This window comes from Acomys russatus, chromosome 3 (genome assembly GCF_903995435.1).
Source record: "Acomys russatus chromosome 3, mAcoRus1.1, whole genome shotgun sequence".
Classification (NCBI taxonomy): Eukaryota; Metazoa; Chordata; class Mammalia; order Rodentia; family Muridae; genus Acomys; species Acomys russatus.
Window position 1 is genome coordinate 26,660,307 of NC_067139.1, and position 26,037 is coordinate 26,686,343.

General features: G+C 38.8%; 1 protein-coding gene across 1 annotated transcript in view; it reads right to left on the reverse strand.

The window, feature by feature from the left end:
* Positions 1 to 26,037, reverse strand: part of Ranbp9 (RAN binding protein 9) — a 77,222-nt gene that overhangs the window by 31,467 nt on the left and 19,718 nt on the right. The window contains exons 3-4 of the mRNA XM_051170591.1: positions 5,022 to 5,074; positions 3,772 to 3,939 (exon numbers count right to left, since the gene is read on the reverse strand). Coding sequence (XP_051026548.1) covers positions 3,772 to 3,939; positions 5,022 to 5,074 — 221 coding nt within the window. The remainder of the gene's footprint in view (positions 1 to 3,771; positions 3,940 to 5,021; positions 5,075 to 26,037) is intronic.

Here is a 26,037-nt window from a genome sequence, read left to right on the forward strand (position 1 = left end):
TGTTCCTGAATGCCTCAACATAGGCATGTGCCAAATACAACTGCAACACTAATGGCATAAGTATACTTGCATTCTTAGCTAAAAAGAATAAAACAAATGAGGCAAGTATTTCTATAGCATCTTCCTGTCCCATTTTAAAAGATTAACATCTCAAGTAGGGGTCAATGCCACTGCCTCTACACATACTGGAAGCATACAAACAATCCCAGCACCAGCACCTCTCTGGTTTTGACAAGCATCTAAAGCATAAGAGCATCTAGTACTATGCTGTGCCAACAAACAGAAAACCAGCCCATCCATAAGCTGCCTGACTCTATTTAGAAAAACAAAGTTAAGAGACACAGTGAATATAAATATTGCAGGCTGAACAACTAAGCTGAAAATCCAAACTTTAAAACCAATGATGCTATTATTGTTACGTTCTACCTCAAAACACACGATAGGTCATATTCAAAATGCAAACATGCTAAAAATAGGGCATAAAATTATTTTCAGATTGGGTAAGGCATATATGAAACCTGAATAAATTTCCTGTTTACACTTGGGTTCCCTCCTGGAGATATCTCACTCTGTATGTGTGCGTTTTTGTGTGTGTATCCTACAATCCAATGTTTCTGGTCCTAAGCATTTCACATAAGAGATATTTAACTTTGACATATTTTTTTAATATAATAATAATGCTTTGTAGCCAGGCTCCATAGCACATACTTAAAATCTCAGCATTCAGGAGGCAGAGGCCAGCCTGGTCTACAAAGTGAATCCAGGGCAGTCAAGGCTACATAGAGAAACCCTGTCTTGGGAAAACTAAAAACCAAAAAATAAAACAAAACCAAAAACCAAAAACCAAATTTAAAAAAAAAAAAAAAAAAAAAAAGCTTTGTGGTTGGTAAAGCTCTGTCCTTCTGAGTTTTACCAATCAGTAAATTGTTTTCATCTGTCAAAAGGAAAGCAAAGCCAGGTGTTCTCTTTTTATAATTCCATACAACATATTCTGACTATATTTAGTTTCATTTATTGGGAGCCAAATATAAAAATGTATTCCAAAATCATTAGAAAATTAAATAATACAAAAATAAAAGAACATTTTAACAAAACATGACTATACCACTTTTAATATTTTTTTGTAATGGAGCCAAATTATTTTTCTCAAAGAGATGTATTTATAATGTCTAAATTTACACTGTTTTACCAAAAACTCTTGTAATTACTAAAGCTTTTGGTCTTTATCAAGAATACTAACAAAAAATTGCAGATTAGCTCCAGAGATCTGGACATTTTTGGACATGTGCCAAAGAAGCAAGCACAACCTGTGGGTTCAGGCCACAAAAAGGTGCCTTGGAATGAAGCTGGTAAAACTATCTAAACTTCAGTTTTTCAATTTCCTGACTTGTCAAGACACTTGAAGATAACATTTCAGAAAGCAACAAATGTCTGATAAAAAAAAATTAAAAACTTCAAGTTAGCTAAGTTATATTCTTCAATGCCTCTTATTTTTCCAAGTAAAAACCTCTCCATTTTTCTTTATAGTAAGTACATGTACAATTTTTAAAACTTTACCAGTCTTACTTTAGAAATATCCCTCTACACATGCCCTTGGGAAGAGGCAAAGATGGGAGCTGAGTAGCATTTTATCTTCTAGAGTCCAGACCAAAAGCATGAAGACCTTTCCTGCAAGTAGCCAATTAGCTAATGCTTCCTGCTTTTCAGGTCTCTGTCACCACTACTCAACTCTGCCATTGCACCAGGAAAACAGCCACAGAAACCCTATAAATGAAATGGGTGTGGCTGTGCTCCAAAGCAGCTTCCGTGTGGCTCCTACAGAAGCTCTGTTCACAGGGATAACGTCTGCTAATCAGGGTCATGCCTACAGACCTGACCTCTAGACAGAGGAACCTAGCACCTGTAACTTTCCAGGCACCATTTTGGCTTTCTCTGATGAGCTTCCTGTGGCAGATGTTACAGGTATTCTGTTTTAAATAACTTAGACATGCTCAATAAGTTGCTTAAGGTTACATGGCAAAGAAGCCAAGAGTCAAACCCAGTCAAGACTGACTGAAGGACTCTGACTGATCATTATTACACTGCCTATATACTCAATATTTATTAAGTTTATGAATATCAGCAAACATTTCAAATTTACAGAAAATTAGAACTTAATTCCATCATTAGGTACCCTTTTCTTAAGAATCTTACCTTTTAAAATGGCTTTCTTATTCAATGAAAAGGTTTGATTTAACTGTTTGTGAAAATCTAATAGGAAAAAAAAAATCACATCACCTGTGATCTTCCCATCTCCCAAAATAAAATTTCTTCTCTGAAAAGTTTAAAAAATTAGTGTTAAAAAGGCCAATCGTGGTTTTCTAAAAATGTCTTGTTTTGCATTTTTGAGCTGTCAAGGCTAAAAACAGACTTCCCTTAAGATCTTAAACATTTTAAGCAGCTGGTACAAAACTAGTAACAGATAACTGTTTTGCATATAATTTGCATGGGATCATTAGCATGATACATGGATGAGAATGTAAGACCTTTTTTTTTTTTCAGACCTGTAACAACTTTAAAGTCACATAAAAGAAAAGAATTTCAGAATTAAAAGAAAAAAAACTAAGTGAAATATTAAGCTGGACAGAAATGCAAAGGTTTTACATCTGGACTGCGCTGAGGCACTACAGAAACCTGCTGCAATGCAAACTGAAACTTACAATTGTCTTCTACGCAATGTAACAAATACTTGCCATTTAAGAAATTCCATTAAGCAGACTGCTTGAAATCTAACTTTCAAAATACTATTCAGAAATAGTTTCTGCCCTCTAAGAATATTTAGTTTTTACTTCTATTCACTTGAGCCCATTAGAAATAATGTGCTATGAAGGTATAATTTTCCCAATGGTAAAAATGTGAAATTAAAAAAAAAAAAAAAAGCATTAGTCTTACTACCCTTTATATTTCTTGCAATTTAAAAAGAAAATAGGGCTAGAGAGATGGCTTAGCAGTTAAGAACTCTTCTTGCTCTTCCACAAGACCCCAGTTCAGTCGGCAGCACCCACACGGGGTAGCTCGGCCCACACCATCAGTAAGTCCAGCTTCAGCAGGTCCCACACCAGCTACTGGTCTACTCCAGCATACACGGCGTACACTCATACAAACTTGTATTTTTATTTCATTTGTGTGCACACACAGACATCTTTTGTGAAAAAGAAAAACTATAGTAACAACTACCCATAAGCTAATTAATGAGCATATGCACACTGAGCTAAAGCCTTTACTTATTTCCTTACAATGTTTCTTTGAATTGTTAGCATACTTTAGCCCACAAGTCTTTTACTTCTGTTACTTACTTAATTCTGCCCTGTACCACAGACCTGTCTCAGACACCATCCTTTAGCAATCACCATTAGCAGGTCTAACCGTTAAGTATGTCCATCTTCTTCTTTTACTAGAAATAATGAGCTGTCCATTCCTTTTAACTCTTCCCCACACTATTCTTAAAATTGACTTTTTAAATTACTACAAGTTTTCCCTCCAAGCCAAACTTGACATTTCTATCACTAGAATGAATGGCTCAGTAGTGGGTAAGTACGTCTAGTATTACTTCTGTATATAAATTAGCCTTCACAGGATACAAAATTTTACCACTTCCTTAACATCCACATGGACAGATTAAAAAAAGCATCTATCCATTAAAAAGAATCACATAATAAACATAACCATCATGCATTAGTAAAATAATCGCATTTGGCTATTTTGTACTCAAGACAACAAACATCTCAGTACCTAAACTATGTCCATTCTTCGTGTAAAAGCAGGTATTGTTGATAAGATTAACACAACAGCCAATGACATCACCAGTTGTAAAAGTTGGTCCATAGGGTTGTCCAGTTCCAGAAGAACAAAATGAATGTCCATCATCCCCATGGTAACCATATGAATGCTTATCCCAACCTGGAGAGACAGGTTTAGTATATTTACAATGAAGAACAAGGTTCCTGCGCAGTCATTTATTCACTAACAGTGTAAGATAAGCCAGAAGAACACAACAGATAATATACAGATAAAAATCTCCAAATGTACACCTACATGCTCAACAACTATACTATACAGTGTTTTCAGCATATTTTGCTGTCTGCATCATTAAAGAAAATAAATTCACCACCCAGAACACTAAAAAAGAAGAAAGTACTAAAGAGAAAAGATTCCTACTAGAAACACGAACACAGCAGTCATGCAGGACATGTTTTTCCATGCATTGCTTCTTTAGCTAACATAGCAAAGGAATGTTGTTTTAATTTGAATAACACATACGTCCTTTAATGTAAAATAGATTATACTTTTCAGTCACCACAAATTTCTCAAGGCTGTATCCATATGTAAAAGTCATGTAATCTCTAATCTTACACACAATTTAGATCCCACTTAAACCCTCATAAACGTTTAGCAAAAAATGCACAATTAAAGTACATTAAGTAATACAAGAATACAACTAGATGGCAGCGGTAGAGGCTTGATATGTTCCCATCTCAATGTGCTTCCTGTAGTTCTGCATAGGTAAGTTTTCATTTTACATAAAAATTTTGCTGCTTTTGATTTTTAACACCAGGAAACAGAATCAATTCCTTCTGCTAACTGGTCCTTCTCATAGAGCATTCCACGTCGTCCACACACTCCTGAGCTCATCTGTGTCATTTGTTCATATACAAGGTCATATACACGGGCTAAAAGTCAGGATGTGAAGAGACAGTGACATTAAAATGTTTCAAGTGGCTGATACAAGTATGTAAAGTTAAAAAAGACAAAACAAACAGGAAAACAAAGCATGGGTTTTATGCTATGTCAGTTCTACAGAGGAACATGAATTTTAAATACATTAGAAGTCACTCAGCTTCCACTTAGAATTCATAATATGAATGATCAAAATTTAAGACGTTATTATCTTTCAGTTCTTTCAATTACTTGAAAAATTTAAGCAGAGATGTCAGTCCTAACTGTCAGGCTCCAACAATACTGTAATTCACTTGCAAGTGTACCTGGTAGTCTATTCATGTTCACACCTTGAGCAGAAAGACCAATTCCCATGTAGCTGTTGGAGAACAAAGGAAAGGAAATGCAGGTTATTACAGTCAGATATGGACAAATTGCTAAACACTCTAAAACATAACCAGAACCAAGCCCAAACTGAAGTTCCGAAGGTAGCCACAGAAATGTTATTACAGTGTTCGTAGCAACAAAGAACACTCACTATTAAGCAGCAATAAAACCTAGATTCCCAGTAAACTATAGTAGTCACCGATAAATACATTTAAAATATTAGTAAGGATGGAGAAGTGGCTCAGTGGATAAGATGGCACCACAGCCAAACCTCATGGCTTGAATTCAGTCCTCAGGCTCTGCATAGTGGAAGGAGAGACTAGCCTTTCACAAGTTTTCCCCTGACTCCATACACACAAAATGCCAACACTACATTCTACATGCCAATAGAAGGAATCTGAGAGATCTCAAATAACCTCACAATATACCTTAGGTCTTTGGAAAAAGAAAAACCTAACATCAGTAGATGGAAAGAAACAAGATCAAGGCAGAAATTAATGAAAAGGAAACAAATAATGATAATACATATTATTAATGACACCAAGTTAGCTCTTTGAAAAGATTAAGAGCAACAAACCCTTGGCCAAACTAGCCAAAAGAAAAAGGAACCAATTTTAAAACTTAGAGATGAAAAGGAAGCCTTTACGACGTACATATATATCTATATATATCTATATATATCATCACTGTAGTTCAGAAGACTATAAAGATATACTTTTTTTTTTCTTTTTTTAGTTTTTTGAGACAGGGTTTCTCTGTGTAGCCTTGGCTGTCCTGGACTTACTTTGTAGACCAGGCTAGCCTCGAACTCACAGTGATCCGCCTGCCTCTGCCTCCCGAGTGCTGGGATTAAAGGCATGTGCCACCACCGCCCGGCTAAAGATATACTTTTAAAACATTATATACACCCTGTAATCCCAGTATTCAGGGAGGCTGAGTCAGGCAGATCTCTGTGAGCTTGAGGCCAGCCTGGTCTACAAAGAGAGTCCAGGACAGCCAAGGCTACACAGAGAAACCCTATCTTGGAAAGAGAACTGAGTATTCATTCATCTCTATTTCCTAACTGTGAATGCAACAAGCTCCAGCTGCCACGGCTTCCCCACCAGGAGGGGCATAGCCTTGAACTGTGAACCAAAGCAAACCCTCCTTCTTTAAGGTGCTTTTTGCCAGACATTCTGTCCTAGCAAAAAGTGTAAGGTAACTAAGACAGACATACAATAATGCTGTATGTTATCACTATACCTAAGTTTAAGTTACATTACAGAGCTTTAGTAATGTAGCAGCAAGGTGCTAACAAAACCAGTAACAACAACAAAAACCAAACACAGAGATCAATGCAATAGATGGAAAATCTAGATACAAATTCATGTAGGAGCAACCACCTGTCTTTTATTTTGTCTGTTTGTACAAAGATGCCAAAAATTCTCAAGGAAGGAAAAGGACAGCTTCTTTAACAAATGGCCTTTAGTAAACTGGATGTCTACATTTAGAAGAATTAAGACTTGATGCTTATTTTCAGTATGAACAAATGTAACATAAGACCTGAAACTCTGAAACAGCTTGAGGGGGAAAAAAAAAATAGAAAAAACACTTCAAGATACAGGCTTGGGAAGGACTTTCTGAGCAGCATGCCAGCCATTTGGGAAATAAGGCCAACAAAGAGACTAATGGGACCTCACGGCATTAAAAAGAAAAAAGTTTACATACAGCAAAGAAAACAGTTAACTGAGCAATCATTGCCACTACATCCATCTGTAGATTAATATCTAGACTAACAACACAGCAAGACAAAAACTAAACAATTCTACATAACTGAACAGAGTTCTCAAAAAGAAATACAAAAGGCCAATAAATACTTTTAAAAAGTGCTCAAAATTCTTAGCCATGAGGTAAAAACTGCTCTAGAGATTCTATTCTTTCAGTCAGAATGGTTACTGAAGTCAAATGGTACCTACCTCTGTATTTTGAGACAGAGTCTCACTGAACTTGCCATTTTAGCTAGTGACTGGACAGTGAACCTCTGAGGTCCACCTTTACCAAACCCTACCACGAGAGCGACGGACAAAAGCACCATGTCCAGGTGGGTACTGGGGATCTCAACTCAGGCTTCGATGCTTGTAGAGCAGCGACTGTACCACAGAGCTTCCTCACCAGCCTGGGAGCCATTTTCTTCAGTGATACACCATGATGAGAGGTGCGGGAGAGCAATACCATCAGTATCCCTAGGCAGATGGTCCTAGGTTATACAAGAAAGCTAGCTAAACATTAGCCTGAGAGGAGTGAGCCAGCAAGCAGTGTTCCCCCATGGTTCCTGCCCTCAATGCTGTTTCTCCTCAAGGTGTTTTTGGTCAGAGTATTTTATCACACAACAAGCTAGAACACACATCACCTTCTACTATGTATTCTTTTGGGGAGATTATTTTGTTCTAATTTTGTAAATTAGTAGCCTAGAATCTCCTGTTTTGATACACTGTCAGTTTGATTAGTTTTATAGAAACCCCAAGGTATATTTTTTAGTATAATTTTAGTAACAACTTCAAGTATCTTACACAAATGTGGCATTTTATCCAAATTAAGAATTCATATCCCAGGGGATGGAGAGATAGCTAAGAGGCTACTAGCACTGGGGGGCTCTTCCAAAGGTCCTGAGTTCAATTCCCAGCAACCACTTGATGGCTCACAACCATCTATAATGAGATCTGGTGCCCCTTCTTCTGACATGCAGGCATTACATGCAGGCAGAACACTGTATACATAATAATAAATAACTCTTTAAAATTCATATCCCATTTTGGGAGGTTCTCAAGTTTCACTGTGTCCTTTTGGGAACATAATTTGTGTATTTAATATTTCTCCCATAAGTTCCTCTAAACATATATGTTTTATTTGCTGGTGTCTATCGGCCTGACCCTTTCATGTCCTGCTCCATCTGCTGATCTCTCTCCTCTTGACAGCCAACTCTTCTACTCTTGTCCTTTGAATTTAAAGGGTTGCTACATCAATACATCAATACACTCCCACAGGCCTGCCCACAGGTCAATCCAATTTATGTAAGTCTAGCCTCAGATGACTCTAGGCTTTATCAAGCTGACAATAAAGGTTTTTTTTTTTTAAAGGACAAAATACGATATTCAAAAGTTTATAAACACCAATAGAAGTTGAGTAGGTTTAAAACAGAAGTAAATACAAAACATCTAAAAGTGCAACAAACAAACAAACAAACAAAAAACAAAAACAAAAAACCAAACAGCAAATTGAATCCAATTTGTGAAAGTCTAAGTTGACTACAATTGTATCATGATTTTAAAAGCCATTTGTTACTGTTCAGCCACCATTCTTCACAAAACACTCAGTGAAGTAATAAAAGGAAATGACTTAAATATGATACTTTTCTCTCAACTCCAATACAACACCTACACAGAACAGTAACTGTGAAACAACAGTGAAGTCATTCCCATCACAAACAGGAACAATGAGTGGCTTGTAACTGTTAAACACTGTATTGGAGGTCTTAGAAAATTTAATATGAAACAAAAAACCAGTAAAACATTAGGAGACAATATTCGTTTGTAACTGGTATAATTATATGCATACAAAACCACAGAAACTATTCAAAGCATTTAAAATTAGGTATTTTAGAAGACTAACTGGATAAGAAGAAAATCAGTTTAGCCAGGCAGTTTCGGAGTGAGCCTTTAATCCCAGCACTCAGGAGGAGAGGCAGGCAGATCTGAGTTCAAGGCCAGACTGGTCGGTCTACAGAGCAATTCCTAGGACAGCCAGGACTACACAAAGAAACCCTATCTCGAAATATCAAAAACGAAGGAAAAAAAATATATATAATTACATTTGACTTTCAGCAATAGCTAGCTGAGAATAAGACCACTGTATGTTAAAGTCACAAAAACATCCAAATAGTGAAATCAAGTTTCTAGCAAGACTCAGAAACAACATAGCAAATCTATAGGCACAGCATCTAATAGTTATCTAGATAACTTGACAATATACAAATAACCGTCTTTATAAAACAGTGGTTGTTCTGAAACTTCCTCATGCTATGATCTTTTAATACAGTTCTTCATGTTGTGGTAATCCCCAACCATAAAATTATTTTCATTGCTACTTCATAACTGTAATTTTGCTACTGTTACACATCGTAACAGGGGTCTTATGATCCCTGTGAAAGGGTTATTTGATCCCCCAAAGGGGTTGCAATCCACAGGTTGAGAACAGCTATTCTAAAAGTTGTAAGTACACTTAGTACATTTCAAGACATATTCTAATCCACTTTCTTAAACAAGAAAAACTGATTTTAAGATTTAGATATAATACAAATATAGAATTTCAAGAAAAGACAAAACTTAGGTAAACAGCAGGCCATTCCCTGCTAAGAACTTAACGGTTAATGAAATACTAACAAGCGCCTACTGTGAATGAAGCAAGAAAGCCCAGCAGCCTGTGTTGCTATGATGTAGCAGCACCAGCCCAAGCTCACTGGGAAAATGCAAGCAGCGACCACATACTCACTCATAGGTGCCCACAAAGCCCCACAGCAGGGTGCCCTGGCTTGCTTTCTACTGTTATAACAAACACTATGACCAAAATCAACTTGAGACAGAAAGGGTTTATTTCACACCACACTTCAGGTAACACTCCATCACAAAGGAAAGTTGGAGCAGGAATTCAAGCAGGGGCCATGGAGAAATGCTGCTCTCCCATGGCTTGCTCAGTCGGTCACTTATATAGCCCAGGGATGGTAGCACTGGGTGGCAAGGTAGGCCCTTCCACACCAACTTTTAATAATAGTAATTAATCAAATGCCCAACAGACTTGCCTACGAGCCAATTGATGGAGGCAATCCCTCAATTAAATTTCCTTCCTTCCAAGGTGCTCCAGTCCCAAAACAACTGATCAGCATAAGAGGCATTTACCAAGCTTATTGCTTAATGACAAAGACTGGACTTAGCCTCTCTCATGCTAGAAGAAATCTAAGAAAAACAGGATACTACCTGTTAAGGATACCACCTGTTACCTGAGCTTACTAGATACCATGATCTGGTTAGAACACAAGAAAGTGAGGAAAATTTGGACAAGGATCTAAACCAGTTATTAATGGACCAGTCATTAAATCAGCAAAACTCCCCCAAATTATCCTGAGGCAAGACCTAGAAACTCCAAAGGTAATGCGAGGCCAATGGTTCTCAACCTATAGGTCATGGCCCCTTTCACAGGGTCACATATCAGATACCCTACTTATCCGATATTTACGATTCATAGCAGTAACAAATTACTGTTATGAAGGAGCAATGAAATAATTTTATGGCTGAGAGCCACCACAATGTAAGGAACTGTTTTAAAGGATCACAGAATTAGGAAGGTTGAGAACTGCTACGCTAGACAGGTGTCCAAAGAATTGGAACAAGTATAAACTGTAATAAAATAAAATGAAAATGCTAATCCACACAGAGATTTGATGAAAAAGATAACTATTAAACTTCCTACTCAAAACGAAGTTGCAAAATCCTAAAAATATAAAACAAAATTAACAGTACTAAGAATTCATTTTAGGGCTCGAGAGATGGCTCAGCGGTTTGCTCTTCCAGAGGTCTTGATTTCAAGCCCCAGCAACCACATGGTGACTTACAACCATCTACAATGGTATCTGGTGCCCTCTTCTGGCATGCAAGTGTCCATGCAGATAGGGCACTAATAAATATAATAATAATAATAATAATAATAATAATAATAATAATAATAATAATAATAACAACAACAACAACAACAACAACAACAACAACAATTCATTCTAGATGATGTAACTCAATGGGCAGCAGCATTTACTTACTGACCATTAGTGTGGGGTGAGAGGGCATATATGTATAGGTCGGAGGAAAACTTCACACAACTAGTTCTCTTCTCCCCTTTAACTAAGTTCAGGGGATCCAACACAAGTTGCCAGTCTTACACAAGTGCTTTTTACCTAGTGACCTATGAACCACCTCATGAAACTAGCAGCACCTTATTTTGTTAATAAGCTGTTTTTATATAAAAGAATTATAATCACACACACACACACAAAGAAACAGTGGAGTACCACTTTCTGCCAAGTTCACTTATCTAGTAATTTCCCAGAGTTAAAAAGTATACTGTTAAGTTAAAAATGATTACCATACAGGAAGGTTAAACATTAGCTTACATTTGCGATACATTGAGAAAAATCATTGGAAGACACAATGTAAGAGGGCCAGGCATAGTGGCATACACCTTTAATCCTAGCATTCAGGAGGCAGAAGTTTGAGGCCAGCCTTGTCTACAAAGGGAGTCCAGGACAGCCAAGGCTAAACAGAGAAACCCTGTTTCAAAAAACAAAAACAACAAACAAACAAAAAAAGCTACCAGGGAGGAGGCACCAACCAACAAGTGATATTTGTTACCTGACATCCACTCTCAACAAGTAACGACAAAATTAATGGCAGGTACAGGTCAAAGTATTGACACTATTAACTGCCAGCCTCAAACTACAATGGCCAAGGAAAGCATGAGAAGAAAGAGGTACCAAGGCATAATAACTAATCACTCACTAACCACAGACTCTTACCAAAGAGTGATTTTAGGGAGTATTTCAGCAGAAATAGATGAATGCATGGGCCAAGACAACCATCGGCAAAGAAAAAGAACAAAATACATCATTAAAATAATATTAAATATTGAGATTTTAAATCTATTATTCAAACAGGAAAATATGATCTGATCTGTCTTCCATCCAAAGAAAAAACAAAGAGCTAAAGAATGGAGCAGAAAAAAATAATTGACAAAAATCTCCCAAACCTGGAAAGACAAAAAATTGTAGACTCAAAGAAAATAAACTCTTAAGTTAAATACAGAGAAAGACATAAAATTAGGGTGTGGGGGGTCACAGTTGTTCTCATTGCAAATGTCCATGGGTATGCACTATTAGTCATCAATAAAATGCAAATTACAAATGCAGTGAGATCCCATTACATAGCACCCACACAATCACTATTTATGACAGACAAAACCAGCACCACAGAGGCATACATTGTACCCACCTTATTACCTGAAACTCCACCAGGAGAAACATAGACATATGTCTTCCATTTGACCATGTCACATGTTAGCAAGCTTACAATTAAGACTAACCATTGTAAAAGTATACCACAATAAAAGGTGGTACACAGATCCAGCTAAAACTATGCTTGTGACAGTTATTAGGGGTTATACTTATCTTGAAAAACATTTTAAAAAAAAAGATGAATCAAAGGATGGAGAGGGAAATGAGATTTAAGACAAAGCAATTACCATCACTTCTATACTATGATATGAGTTCTTTAAAAGTATCAACTATATGAAATTGCACAATAAAAACCATAGGGCTTGGGCTGACGAGACTGCTCAGTGCTTAGGAGCACTGGATCCTCTTCCTGGGTTCAATGCCCAGCACCCACAACATACAACTAGTCTGTAACTCTAGTACCAGGGGATCCAACACCTTCTGGCTTCTGCAGATACTGCATGCACATTGGAACACAAACCATAACATATAAAAGGAAACATTTTTTAAAGGGCTTACAGGAAGGAGGAGGAGGAAGAAGGAGGAAGAGGACATACATGCAAAACCATTGTCATATCTTTAAAAAATAACAAAAACAGTAATGTGTTAAGTTTATAAAATACAATAAGACAGATACTTTATCTTGAAAACATCCTGATGTTTAGGTAAAAAGCAAGTGTCACAAGGTGTGGTGGTATGAGTGAAAATGGGCCTCCTAGACTCAAAGTGGCACTATTAGGAGGTGTGGCCTGTCAGAGAGTGGGCTTTGTGGTTTCAAATGTTCAAGCCAGGCCCAGTGTGTGTGTCTCTCTCCCTGCTGCCTGCTGATGCAGATGTAGAACTCTTGGCTCCTTCTCCAGACCATGTCTATCTGCATGCAGCTATGACGATAATGGACTAAACCTCTGAACTATATACGCCAGCCCCAAATAAATGCTTTCCTTAGTAAGAGTTGCCATGGTCATGGGGGTCTCCCCACAGCAATAGAAACCCTAAGACAAGGAACTACAGCTTAAGTTACTGTGAAGTGATAGGAGGGAAGTTATCTGGCAGAAGGAAGTATGCAAGCACAGGTATGGCTAGGTTTGGCTCATAACACACAGTACCTGTCTGAGGCATTGTGTAGCAGGAAAGACTCAACAAAATAGTAAAATCTGTATACATACACAAGCAAAAAAGTTAATATTGTGGCACTACACATTTATAAAAACTAAGATCAATGTTTCAAGACAGAAAATTTCAAATTATTAATTCTTCAGTATTTTTAACTAAGTCATAGTTGTGCCCACCACTGCATACCAGAGATTAACAGGATTAAAGATATACGCCTATTACCTTGGTATCTGTTCTATTTCCCCTCCAGTTACCCTTTGCTGTTATCTTTTGACTACTACTAAATTAAATTTTTTAAATTTAAAACTGTATCTTTCATATATAACATTCTTATATTAGTGTGTTTATCACATTCTGATAATGTAAGATATAACTTAAAAGCCTGTTTATCGTCCTTTTTTATTTTTTATTTTTTGCTATTCTCATGTCTCATGCCTTCATGCTGCTACCTCCACACAACTGTTATTGTTTTAAGCAATTAGTGTTATTTAACCTAGTGAGATTAACTGTAGACTTAAACCAAATTATGGAAGCTAGCTGTTAGTGGGAAAATGTGCTTGAATTGCTGAAAGGAAAAGAATGAAAACCAATAATTCTATGTCCAGCTAAACTATACTTTTAAAAAAGGAGAAATTGAGAAAATCTTAAATAAAATCTGAAAGAATTTCTTGTTAGCATTCTACACTGCAAGAAACAGTAACAAGGGTGAGCAAGGTAGCTCAGTAGGAAAAAATGCTTGGCCACTAGGCTAATGCTTGAGTTCAATCTCTAGACTCCACACGGTGAAGGAAAGAACCAAATGCCCAAGTGCTGTCCTCTACCTCCATGCCTGTGCTGTGGCACCTGTGCACACTCTTATCTTAAACATCCTATTTTGTGGTGGGGTGGGGTGTCCCTGATTTATTATTGGAAAATATACTATGCCAACAATGTCAGAAACAGACACACCACACACATACAAAAAATATTTTAAAGAAATATATAGGAAATTATGTAAATTTTTCTAATTTTTTCTTCTGATTTAAACACAGAGACCTATAAAATTCTTAAAATTTATAAAGATGTAACTGATATAAAAGCAAAGGGAGAATGTAGAACAAATGTAACTAAAGTGGTACAGGTGGTTTCAGCACTAAGATCTGAAATAGGCCAATGAAAGAAATTAAAAAGACCCTAAATAAATGACTGACATCATCAAGAATTAAAAGATTTAACATGAAGATGGCAAACTGACCTGGAGATTCAAAACTATCCTTACCAAAAACATAGCATGCTTTTTTGATCCTAAAATTCATGTGGAAATACATGGTGTTTCTAAGAGCCCAACAGAATCTTCAACAAAACTTGAGAATTCATTGTTGGGACTATGGTTTAATGCTTTGTATTTGTCAATTGCTTGCCCTCCTCCCCCAAGATTCTAACCGAAGAATGTAATGTACCCAAGTATTGCCATTTAACCTTGCCTGCCTGTTGGATTAATAGTTACCTGGGCAGGGCTGAAGGAAGACAGACATGGCTAAAATTCACAGGTTTTTGGGACAGAGAGGTTCTTGGGAAAGGAAGCAACCAGAGACCACAAGAGGATCTTGGGAAGGAGAGAGGAAAGAGAAGAGGAAGGAGGCCAGTGCCATGGGAGAGCTGGAGGAGAAACACATGGCCTGCATGGATCGAGGATTTGGCCCAGGGTAAGAACATTAGCATGTACTGGGGATTATGAATGGGAGGGAGTTTAGGGGATTAATAATCTGCCTTGTGCCAGGTGAACCAAGGCCATTTTAAAATATACCAGGTGTGTTTTTATTGATAGCAGGTTCGAAAATACCACTGTAGTAATTATAGTCTAATTATTAGGCTATACCTTTAAATTAACAGCAACAATTCACACTTCTCGGTTTCAAAATATACTACAAATACAGTAGTCAAGAAGAAACACTCAGCCAGGCAGTGGTGGCGCACACCTTTAATCCCAGCACTTGGGAGGCAGAGGCAGGTGGGTCTCTGTGAGTTCGAGGCCAGCCTGGTCTACAAAGTGAGTTCCAGGATAGCCAGAGCTGTTACACAGAGAAACTCTGTCATAAAAAACCAAAACAACAACAACAACAACAACTCCTGTATTTCAACCTAAGAGATTACAGTAGAATTTAGAGTCAAGAAATTAGCATCTAATCTATATTAAGATTTTTGCTTTAGCCGGGCGGTGGTGGCACTTGCCTTTAATCCCAGCACTCAGGAGGCAGAAGCAGATGGATCTAAGAGTTTGAGGCCAGTCTGGTCTACAAACCAAGTCCAGGACAGTCAAGGCTACACAGAGAAACCCTGTCTTGAGAAACCACCAAAAAAAAAAAAAAAAAAAAAAGGTTTTTGCTTTGTTGTTTGTTTTTTCCTGCTTGTCTTTGGTTTTGCTAAGACAAGATCACATGAATTGCAGGCTAGCCCCATCTCCATATATGGCTGAAGCTGGTTCTGATCCTCCTGTGTCTGCTTCCTAAGTTCTGGGATTGTAGGTGTGTGCCACTAGCAAAAGGAAGAAGTTAGTTCAACAGGGGGAGAACGATCTCTTAAACAAATGGTGCCTGAACAACTGGATATGCTTGCAGATAAAAATCAACTCAAATGAAGTAGAAAAATAAAGGAGAAACTAAAACAATAAAAACGCTCCAACACTAAAGCAATAAGCCTTTCGGGCTTTGTCTTAGGCAATGATCTCTTAGATATAACTTCCAAAGTGGGAACAATCTAAGAGGCAAAAAGACTTCATAAGAGTGAACTTTTTTGTGTGCTGTTAACCCGACTCCTACGAAACCTTAAAGACACCAGCACGCAGAAATGTACACCTAGATTTCAACAAGAAGTCACATAAAGGGCAAGAGAAAGTACAGTCTGAAGAGCAAGCCAAGCGTCAAAACCAACTAAGATATGACAGACTCTGAAAACAAAACAGCTGATTAATGTGTTAAGCATCACAAGGAGATATTAAACTCAACACTAGACATCAAAAATACCCAAAAATGTGTCTTTTGAGATCTCAGTAGAAAGCAGAACCAAGGGAAGAATTTATGTGCACAAAGATGGTCACGGAGACATCTCAAACTGAAATGCCATGGGAAAAACTACTTCTAAAAATAAATAAAAGTAGAGACAGATACAAAACGCTAGTGTACAATATTTACACAGCACAAGACCAGGGGCTGCCAAAAGCCCACTGCCCACAGCTAGAGAATGCAGCCTAAGGAACACCCCACTGGGACCTCCTTCAGTGTGGCTAGGATCTTAAGAATTTCCTTCAGAATGAGTCAGTACGAAGCCAAGTTGGGTTACTGAAAGATAAACAGTGGGAGACACTGTACTTTTTAGACTAAAGCAGTGACTTGTGAGAGTTGTCTAAATAAACACAGCTACTTCACATAGGAATTGGTAGCTTTTCAAAAGTTAACACTGCTTAAAGGCTGTGATTTGCAACCAGGTTCACAGTTTTAAAAGAATGAGCTGTTACTTCTTTCTCACTGGACCAAAACAGAGTCCTAAGAAACAAGCCCACAGCAATACAGCAAACTCATCTTCAGCAAAAGCGCACAGGTGGGGAAAGGCGTGTCTTTCCTGCGACTGTGGTTGGATTCTGACATCTATTTGTGAACAGCAGAGTACAGACACAGATTTGACAAGGGAGGTGGTTTGAAGGAGATATCCTTAGTCCTGGGCATCTGAACTTGGTGGCGCTGTCTGGGGCAGGCTCAGGGGGAATTGCCACTGGAAAGCAGCTTTGAGAGTTTAAGGAATCACACCATTTCTAGTTTGCCCTCTCTGCTTCATGCTTGTGGTTCAAGATGTAAGCGCTCGGCTTCCTGCTCTTTACTGCTTCAGCAGTTCTCCACCCATTTTTTTGTTCCGTTTGTTTGAGACAGGGCTGTGCTGTGTAGCCCCAGCTAGGCCTGGAACTTACTACATAGATCAGGCTGATCTCAAACTCACAGAGATTCACCTGCCTTCGCCTCTCAAGTGCTAGGACTAAAGTGTGCCAGCATACCTGGCACACTTGACAGACAGACAGAACATGACAGTATGCTCATGTAGAGGTTAGAGCACGACCTGAGGGAGTTGGTTTTCCTTCCAACAAGCAGGTCTTAGAGATTGACCTCGAGTCGTCAAGTTGGCAGCAAACACCTTCACCAACTGAGCCAATCTTTACCCATCAGCAGCTTTCTTTACCAACTTGCCCAGCCACAAGCACTAATCCTCAATGATTTTAAAATATGTCAACCAACCACCAAATACCCATTAAAAGCATAAAGATCAAGGGCAGACTGCCTATTTCTCAAGTTTTTGCCCAGCAAATACACAAACACAGTATAAGATAAATATATTGCTTTTGTGAAAAAGAAAAGGGGGTGGAGCTGGGCGGTGATGGCACACACCTTTAATCCCAGCACTTGGGAGGCAGAGGCAGGTGGATTCCTGTGAGTTTGAGGTCTACAATGCAAGTCCAGGACAGCCAAAGGCTACACAGAGAAACCCTGTCTCAAAAAACCAAAAAAGGGGGTGGGAGTGGAAAGTTCACTTCAAGTAATATAACAAAATGCAAATCGTGAATCATGATGATGTCATATAATGTTGAAAGTTATAAAGTTTCTCTTCTGTGACCCAAATACACCTTAAACCTATTTCTCACTACTGTTGAAATTAGCCTGAATAGACAAAAAACAGGGTAAAACACAATGTCAGCACACTTTGAGTTGAACGGTAGTTTGGGTTTTTAAAACACATTTATGTTGGACACAGTATGAAGCCTTGGGCTCAATCACATTGTCACCACAATAACAAATATTTATGTTCTTTTCTGTCTCAAAAGATGTTGCTTTCCTCCTTTGAATTAAGAATGTTGATACCTTGTAACTGGGGGAAAACAGCAGTTGTTATGTATAAAATTACTGACAGGGCCAGAACTGAATTGAGATTTCAAGTGTACTGAAGATAAGCAACTGGAGAACATGTAAGGACTCCGCTGTTTTGTATCTCCAGGTCACTTCTCACACATTAACTAAGCTCTTGTTAAAGAACTTATCTTGCTCTCCAACAAAAAAATGCAGCTTCCACTTTCCTTCTTTAATGCTTTCAACATGCATGTAGGGAAAAGCAATCTAGAGATTCCCAATCAAAGTCCTAACACCATTTGCCACAAAAACAGACATTGTCATCTTGAAATTGACTTGGAAGCATAAAAGAGTTCAGACAGCCAAAGTAATCCTCAGCAAAGAGAGAAATGCCAGAGGTATCAACTAACCTACCTGATTTCAAGTTATATAGTTATTGTTAACACAGGTTGGTACTAGCACAAAAACAGACAAGTGAGCCAATGGAGCAGAACAGAAGATCAGATTCAAACCTATGCGGCTATTGTCCTCTGGCTTCTAACAAGGATGCCAAAACTTTTTTCTCCTCACTTTGTAGACCAGGCTGGCCTGGAACTCACAGACCTGCCTGCCTTTGACTCCCTGAGTGCTGGGATTACAGGTGTATGCCACCACACCTGGCTTATCTGTATCTTTTAAAAATTCCATTTATTTATATGTATGCACACGTATGTGGGCATAAAACTGCCTCTGTATATGTGTAGAGACCAGAGCACAGCCTACAGCAATAGCTTCTTCTTTTACCAAGAGCGACCTAGTGCTTGAACTCATATTAGTCTTAAAGAACCTTACCACTGAGCCACCTCACTAGCTCTACTTCTTTTAATTTTAGGGCCAGGTGTGATGGTACATACTTTTAATTCAGCACTTGGAAGGCAGAGGCAGGCAGATCTTTGTGAGTTCAAGGCCATCCTGGTCCACATAGCCAGTTCTAGCCCAGCTAGGGCTACATGGTGAAACCTTATTAAAAACAAACACACACAATCTACCCCCCGCCCCCAAAAAAAACCTCCCAAACTCAAATAATTTTATTTAATTAGCACAGAAAATACTATCTCTTTATCGCCATTTTCATATCTATTTAGTTTTGACTGATGTCCCTCCTTCATAGCTTTCTGCCCCACCCCTACACCCTCTATTTCCAGCAGTCCCCCTTTTACTTTTGTATCTTATGTATTTATTTTACTACTCTTCCTGCTCCTCTCCTATGGAGTTTCTTTTTATGTCTCTCATGGGCCTCTTTCTGGTTTCCTGGCTTCTATAATACTCTCAAATAAGTACACATATATAGAAATTAAAAATAGGGTCTACATATGAAAGAGAACACGTAGTGTTTGTCTTTCTCTGCCAGAATTAACTGTTTAATGCAAATTTTCAGTTCCATCCATTTTCCTTGTTTAAATCAAATTCCATTGCCTATTTGTACCATATTTGGAAAAAGAAAAAAAAAAAGTCTGTTCATCTCTTGCGGGACATTTAGGCTGAGTCTGTTTCCTGGCTATTGTGTATATGGCAGCAATAAACATGGATGTGCAAGTGTCTCTGGGGTGTTTGAAAACCTTTGGGTGTAAGCTGTATTGTACTTTTAGTTTGCTTGTTTTTGTTTTGTTTTGTTGAGACAGGGTTTCTGTGTAGCCTTGGCCGTCCTGGACTCATGCTGTAGACCAGGCTGGCCTTGAACTCACAGAGATCCACCTGCCTCTGCCTCCCAAGTGCTGGGATTAAAGGTGTGTGCCACCAAGCCCAGTTTTAATTTTTTTTTAAATTCCCAAAAATTTAAGGGAGAAATAAATAGCCTCTTCAACAAACCTGACTGGGGAAATTCAATGTCTATAGAAAGACGAAACTATCTCTAATCATGGACAAAAATTAACTCCAATTGGATCAAGGCCTTAGCTTAAGACTTGAAACTCTGGAGCTGCCAAGAGGGGTGAGAGAAGGCCCTGATATGAGCATAGGCAAGGGAGGTCTGAATAGGACTCCAGGCACTCAGGAGATACAGTCAACACTAACAAATGAGACATTATGGAATAAAAACACGTTTTCATGGCAAAGAAAATAATCAAATAAAGGGACAAGCTACAGAATAAAAGAAAATCTTCAGACAATAACCATATATACACAAGCTTAAAAAAAAAAAAAAAAAAAAAGCAGCCAGCGTGGTGACACATGCTTTTAATCCCAGCACTCGGGAGGTAGAGGCAGGTGGATTGCTGTGAGTTTGAGGCGCCCTGAACTACAAAGTGAGCCTAGGACAGCCAAGGCTAACACAGAGAGACCCTGTCTCCGAGGAGTGGGGTGGGGGGTGGGGGGTCGGGGATGGGAGCAACCAACAAGAAAACAATCCAATCAAAACACAGCTACAGAACTGAATAGAAATTCTCAAAAGAAGAACTGGCCTCCATCATTTGGAAAGTTTGACGTTTTTTTTTTTTTTTTTTTTTTAATTTAAAAAATTTTTTTATTAATTTATTCTTTTTACATCTCAATGGTTATCCCATCCCTTGTATCCTCCCATTCTTCCCTCCCTCCCATTTTCCCCTTATTCCCCTCCCCCATGACTGTTCCTGAGGGGGATTACCTCCCCCTGTATATGCTCATAGGGTATCAAGTCTCTTCTTGGTAACCTGCTGTCCTTCCTCTGAGTGTCACCAGGTCTCCCCCTCCAGGGGACATGGTCAAATGTGAGGCACCAGAGTACGTGAGAAAGTCATATCCCACTCTCCACTCAACTGTGGAGAATGTTCTGACCATTGGCTAGATCTGGGTAGGGGTTTAAAGTTTACCACCTGTATTGTCCTTGCCTGGTGCCTTAGTGTGAGCGGGACCCCTGGGCCCAAATCTGCCTATCATAATGTTCTACTTGTAGGTTTCTAGGACCCTCTGGATCCTTCTACTTTGCTATTCTCCTTCACCCCAGTCAGAATGGCTATCATCAAGAAAGCAAATGCTAGCATGGATATTGGGAAAAGATAACACTTATTCATTGTTGATGACAGTGTGAACTAGTGCAGTAACCATGGCAATCACTGTGGAGTACTGTCTAAAGAGCTAAAAGTAGACGCAGGCATGCCTTTAATCCCAGCACTCAGGAAGCAGAGGCAGGCGGATCTCTGTGAGTTCCAGGCCAGCCTGGTCTACAAAGAGTCCAGTAGAGCCAAGGCTACACAGAAACCAATCAATTTACACAATCCCTCAGCAGTAATCTCAACTGAGACTGTTGTTCCAGTTGACCATAATTTCATTCTGTATCACACACACAAGTCAGCCTTCTTCCCTTACCAACTGAGCACACAGCAAGTACACACACACACACACACACACACACACACACACACACACACACACACACACACACCTGACACACAAAAAAATCATGGTTTCACTTTTTTTTTTTCCTTTTTGAGGCAGGGTCTCACTATATAGTTCTGGCTGGCCAGGAACTCCTTATGTAGAGGAGGCCTAGCCTTGAACTCACAGATCCTTCAGCCTCTGCCTTCTCCAAGGCAAAGGTGAGCACCACAATACACAGTTCCTATTCTTGAGCACCTCATCTATAGTGGTGTGTGAAGGTGGCTGAAGGACAGGGAGGCCAGAGACCAACACCTGTTTCCTGCTCTGCAGTGTTAAATGTTACCGAGTCTGTCCTGATCACCACCGCCTTCCAACAGCTGGTCACTTCATCATGTGTATTACTACTATTTTATAATAGATTATTTATTACATTTCTATTTCTCCTCTTTCCTATAAATTTCTAAGCAGTAGGGAGCCTATTTCAACAATGTCTACAGCCTTCTCCTCATTCTTGTCAAACCCTATTAGTCTTACTAATTCCCCAGTTTGTGGGGTATACGGGTAATCAGCACATGAGAGTTCTTCCTGCCTTTCAATCGCTACCACAATCTACTCCTAGGACCCACTCTTCTAGCTCCTTGCGCAATGCCATTACACATGGTGCTCTTTCCTATCCCCAGTTGGTTTTGCTGAATATGGATGCCTTCTCACTTTCTTACTAAAAATAACCACGGTTTGCTATTATCTATAGTGTTTACAATTGCCATCAAGGCTCTCTCGTATCCAAGTCCACTCTCACTTCTGTCAGTTTCCCTTAAAATCCCCGAAAGCCCCAGTAACACTGAGCCGTAAAGCCTCTGCCAAAGACCACACAAGTTCCTTCTCTTCCAGGAACTACCTTAGTCACATACCACGTACTTTCCCCAACAAAGCCTCTCAAATCGTACTAGTCTCCAAGAACTAGCATATACTCTATTCACTTGATACCTGTGTTTCCTTGAGCCAGAACTACTCCTCAGTTTCCCCATCTATGATCTCAATCTCCATTCAATACAGACAACTTTAATCTAGAGCTTTTTGCGTAACAACTGCTCTGCCCTACCCGACTGTCCTTTTCAAATACTAACCTGGATGGATTTCTACGGTTTCTTACTACATGTCAGAAAGCCCACTAGGAAGTGTAAATAAGACAACCTTGAAAAAAGTAACACTGCTTAGGCTCACCTAACTTCTAACCTTGCAGAACACCCAACAAACATATTCAGCTGATAGCATGCTGCTTGCTTCTATACTTTCTCTGTGCTTACTACATGTCCCTCTGTGAGCATTCACTTGTTGATGACAACCAACTGAAACTAGAAGGTGCCTTTCTAATTTTGTTTTTAAAATCTGAATGTGGGTTTGTGTGCTTGAGTCAATGCCTGAGAAGGCCAGCAGAGGTGTTGAAACCCATAAACTGGAGATAACAGCAGTTGTGAGCTACCTGGCACGGGTGCTGGGGTCGAAGTGGGGTCCTCTATAAGAACAGTACGTGCTCTTAATTGCTGAGCTGTCTCTCCAGCCCTAGCTCCTCCCCCTTCCCCTCTTCTTTTTAAATAATCTTCTCAAAGCTAGATAGAAAACTTTATTTTCTACTCTTCATTAAAAAAAAAAAAAAAAAAAGCTGGGTATGGTGGCACATGCCTTTATTCTCAGCACTCTGGAGGTAGAGGCAGGAGGATCTCTGTGAGTTTGAGGCCAACCTGGTCTACAGAATGAGTTACAGAATAAATAGCCAGGGCTACACAGAGAAACCGATTAAATACACACACACACACACACACACACACACACTCTCTCTCTCTCTCTCTCTCTCTCTCTCTCTCTCTCTCTCTCACTTACTTTGGGGGCATATTATTACCAGTAGAAAAATTGAGAAATAGAACACAGACTGAAAAACTTGCCAATTCTCCCAGAATCGCTGTCAAACAGTGGCATCAATATTTTGTTTGAAGAGTTAAAAATATCATATGCATAAATTATAGCTAAAAATTTTTCAAATAAAATGTTATTATCTCTCACATTTTGAATTAATGGTTTCTCCACTACCTCTGTGTCTATTAGCATGCATAATTTAAAACCTGAATGAAATTCCTGAGCTGAAATTACATTCATAAGATAAAATCATTTTTAGAAATTTCTCACCAGTCACTGATCATCACTGATCAACAAAGATATACCCCTTAATGTCTCCTAAAAATATGGTCATGTACAGAATACAACTAGTCTTTTACCATGAAATGTGTTTAAGACATATTTTTAAATAAAATTAAATAAAAACCGACACAGATAATTTGTCCTTTTAAATTATGCTACTTTATGAATATATATAAAAATTATGCACAGTCTAAATGAAAAGCTAACTCAGAAAATAAAATATATTATTTTTTGCAATAAAACAAATTTCTTTTTTTTAATTAATTTATTCATATTACATCTTGATTGTTAGCCCTTCCCCTGTTTCCTCCCATTCTTCCCTCCCTCCCATTTCTCCCCTTCTCCCCTCCCCTATGTCTGTGACTGAGGGAGACCTCCTCCCCCTATATATGCTCTCAGAATATCAAGTCTCTTCTTGGTAACTAGCTATCCTTCCTCTGAGTGCCGCCAGGCCTCCCCAACCGGGGGACATGGTCAGAAAAGGAGCACCAGAGTTCGTGTGATTGTCAGATCTCACTCTCCACTCAACGGTGGAGAGTATCATGTTCGTCGGCTAGGTCCTGGTAGGGGTTTGAAGTTTACTGCCTATATTCTCCTTGGCTGGTGCCTTAGTTTGAGGAGGACCCCAGGATCCAGATCTGCCTGTCATAAAGTTCTTCTTGTAGGTTTCCAGGACCCTGTGGGTCCTACTATTTCCTCTTTCTTCCATGCTACTCTTGCCTAAAGTCTCAATCGGATATCCTCTCCTCTGACCCACTTTCTTGGTAAGTAAAGACTTTCATGGTACGTATCCCTTGGACTAGTGTTTTGATATAAGTGAGTATATATCGTTTGTCTCTTTTTGCTTCTGGGTGAACTCACTCATTATGATAATTTCTAGATCAATCCATTTGTCCACAAATTTCAGGAATTCCTCCTTTTTAATAGCTGAGTAGTATTCCATCATGTAAATATACCAGTTTCTTAGTCCATTCTTCTACTGAGGGACACGTAGGCTGTTTCCATGTTCTGGCTATTATGTATAGAGCAGCTATGAACATGGTTAAGCATATGTCCCTGTTATGTGGTAGGGCATTTTCTGGGTATATTCCAAGGAGTGGGATGGCTGGGTCTTGAGGAAGTCCTATTCCCATTTTTCTGAGAAAGCGCCAGATAGATTTCCAAAGTGGTTGTACTAGTTTGCATTCCCACCAGCAATGAAGGAGTGTTCCTCTCTCTCCACATCCTCGCCAACATGTGGTGTCATTTGAGTTTTTGATCTTAGCCATTCTGATGGGTGTAAGATGGAATCTCAGTGTCATTTTGATTTACATTTCTCTGATGACTAACGAGGACGAGCATTTCTTTAAGTTAAAACAAATTTCCTTAGCCAGGCGTGGTGGCGCACACCTTTAATCCCAGCACATGGATCTCTGAGTTTAAGGCCAGCCTGATCTACAAAGCGAGTCTAAGACAGCCAGGACTACAAGAGAAACCCTATCTCAAAAAAATAAATCAAAACAACAATAACAACAACAACAAAACAAACAAACAAACAAACAAACAAAAAAAACCCAAACCAAAAAGAAACAAAACAAAACCAAATTTCTTTTAAACCTTATTTTCTACACAGGAAAATAAAAATGTACCATGTTCCTATTTCTCCTCAGCGCCCTAGAAGATGCACAGGGCAGACTCAGGGCAGCATTTTCACATATGCAACACTTCAGCACCAGATCCTTCTGTTCTTTTTCACTGTCCAAAGAGGCAGCCACACTAAACTTCTGACATTTCATGAGAAAACTAAGACCCTGGTATCAAATTTTACCTGTCCCATTCTTAAATAAACACAGTCTAAAGAAAATTCTATTTAAAGTGAAATAAACAAACAGATGGGCACACATCTTTCCAGGAAAACTGCAGGGGTATGTGAGCTGGTTTGTTCACCAATGCCATCAGATGCTGCGGCAGGGTTAAAGCTCAAATGCATATGGCTAGGTTGAAGATGTCACACTTAAGAGGCTACTTAGGTATATGATTCAGTTTATATGCCATTTTATAAATGGCAGAAGTAGACACAGAAAACCATTCATTTCTTCACACACTTGAATGCTAGCTTTGAAATATTCCCTACCCTTAAGTCAGTAGTGTGCAGACAATTACAAGGGTATGTGCATCATCATGAGCCTGATCAAAATGTCAATTATTTTAGAGAAGAGGCAATGACACACACACAAAGAAACCCCAAACCTAGGACTTAAAAACTGATTAGTTGAACTGGCAAAGAGGAAGTGAGAACAGGAAACTAACTCTTAAGGGGAAAGAAAAGGGCAGCTATAAAGAACTAGAAACCTAAGCCCACATATGCAATCAGAGTGACAAGAAAGTATCTTA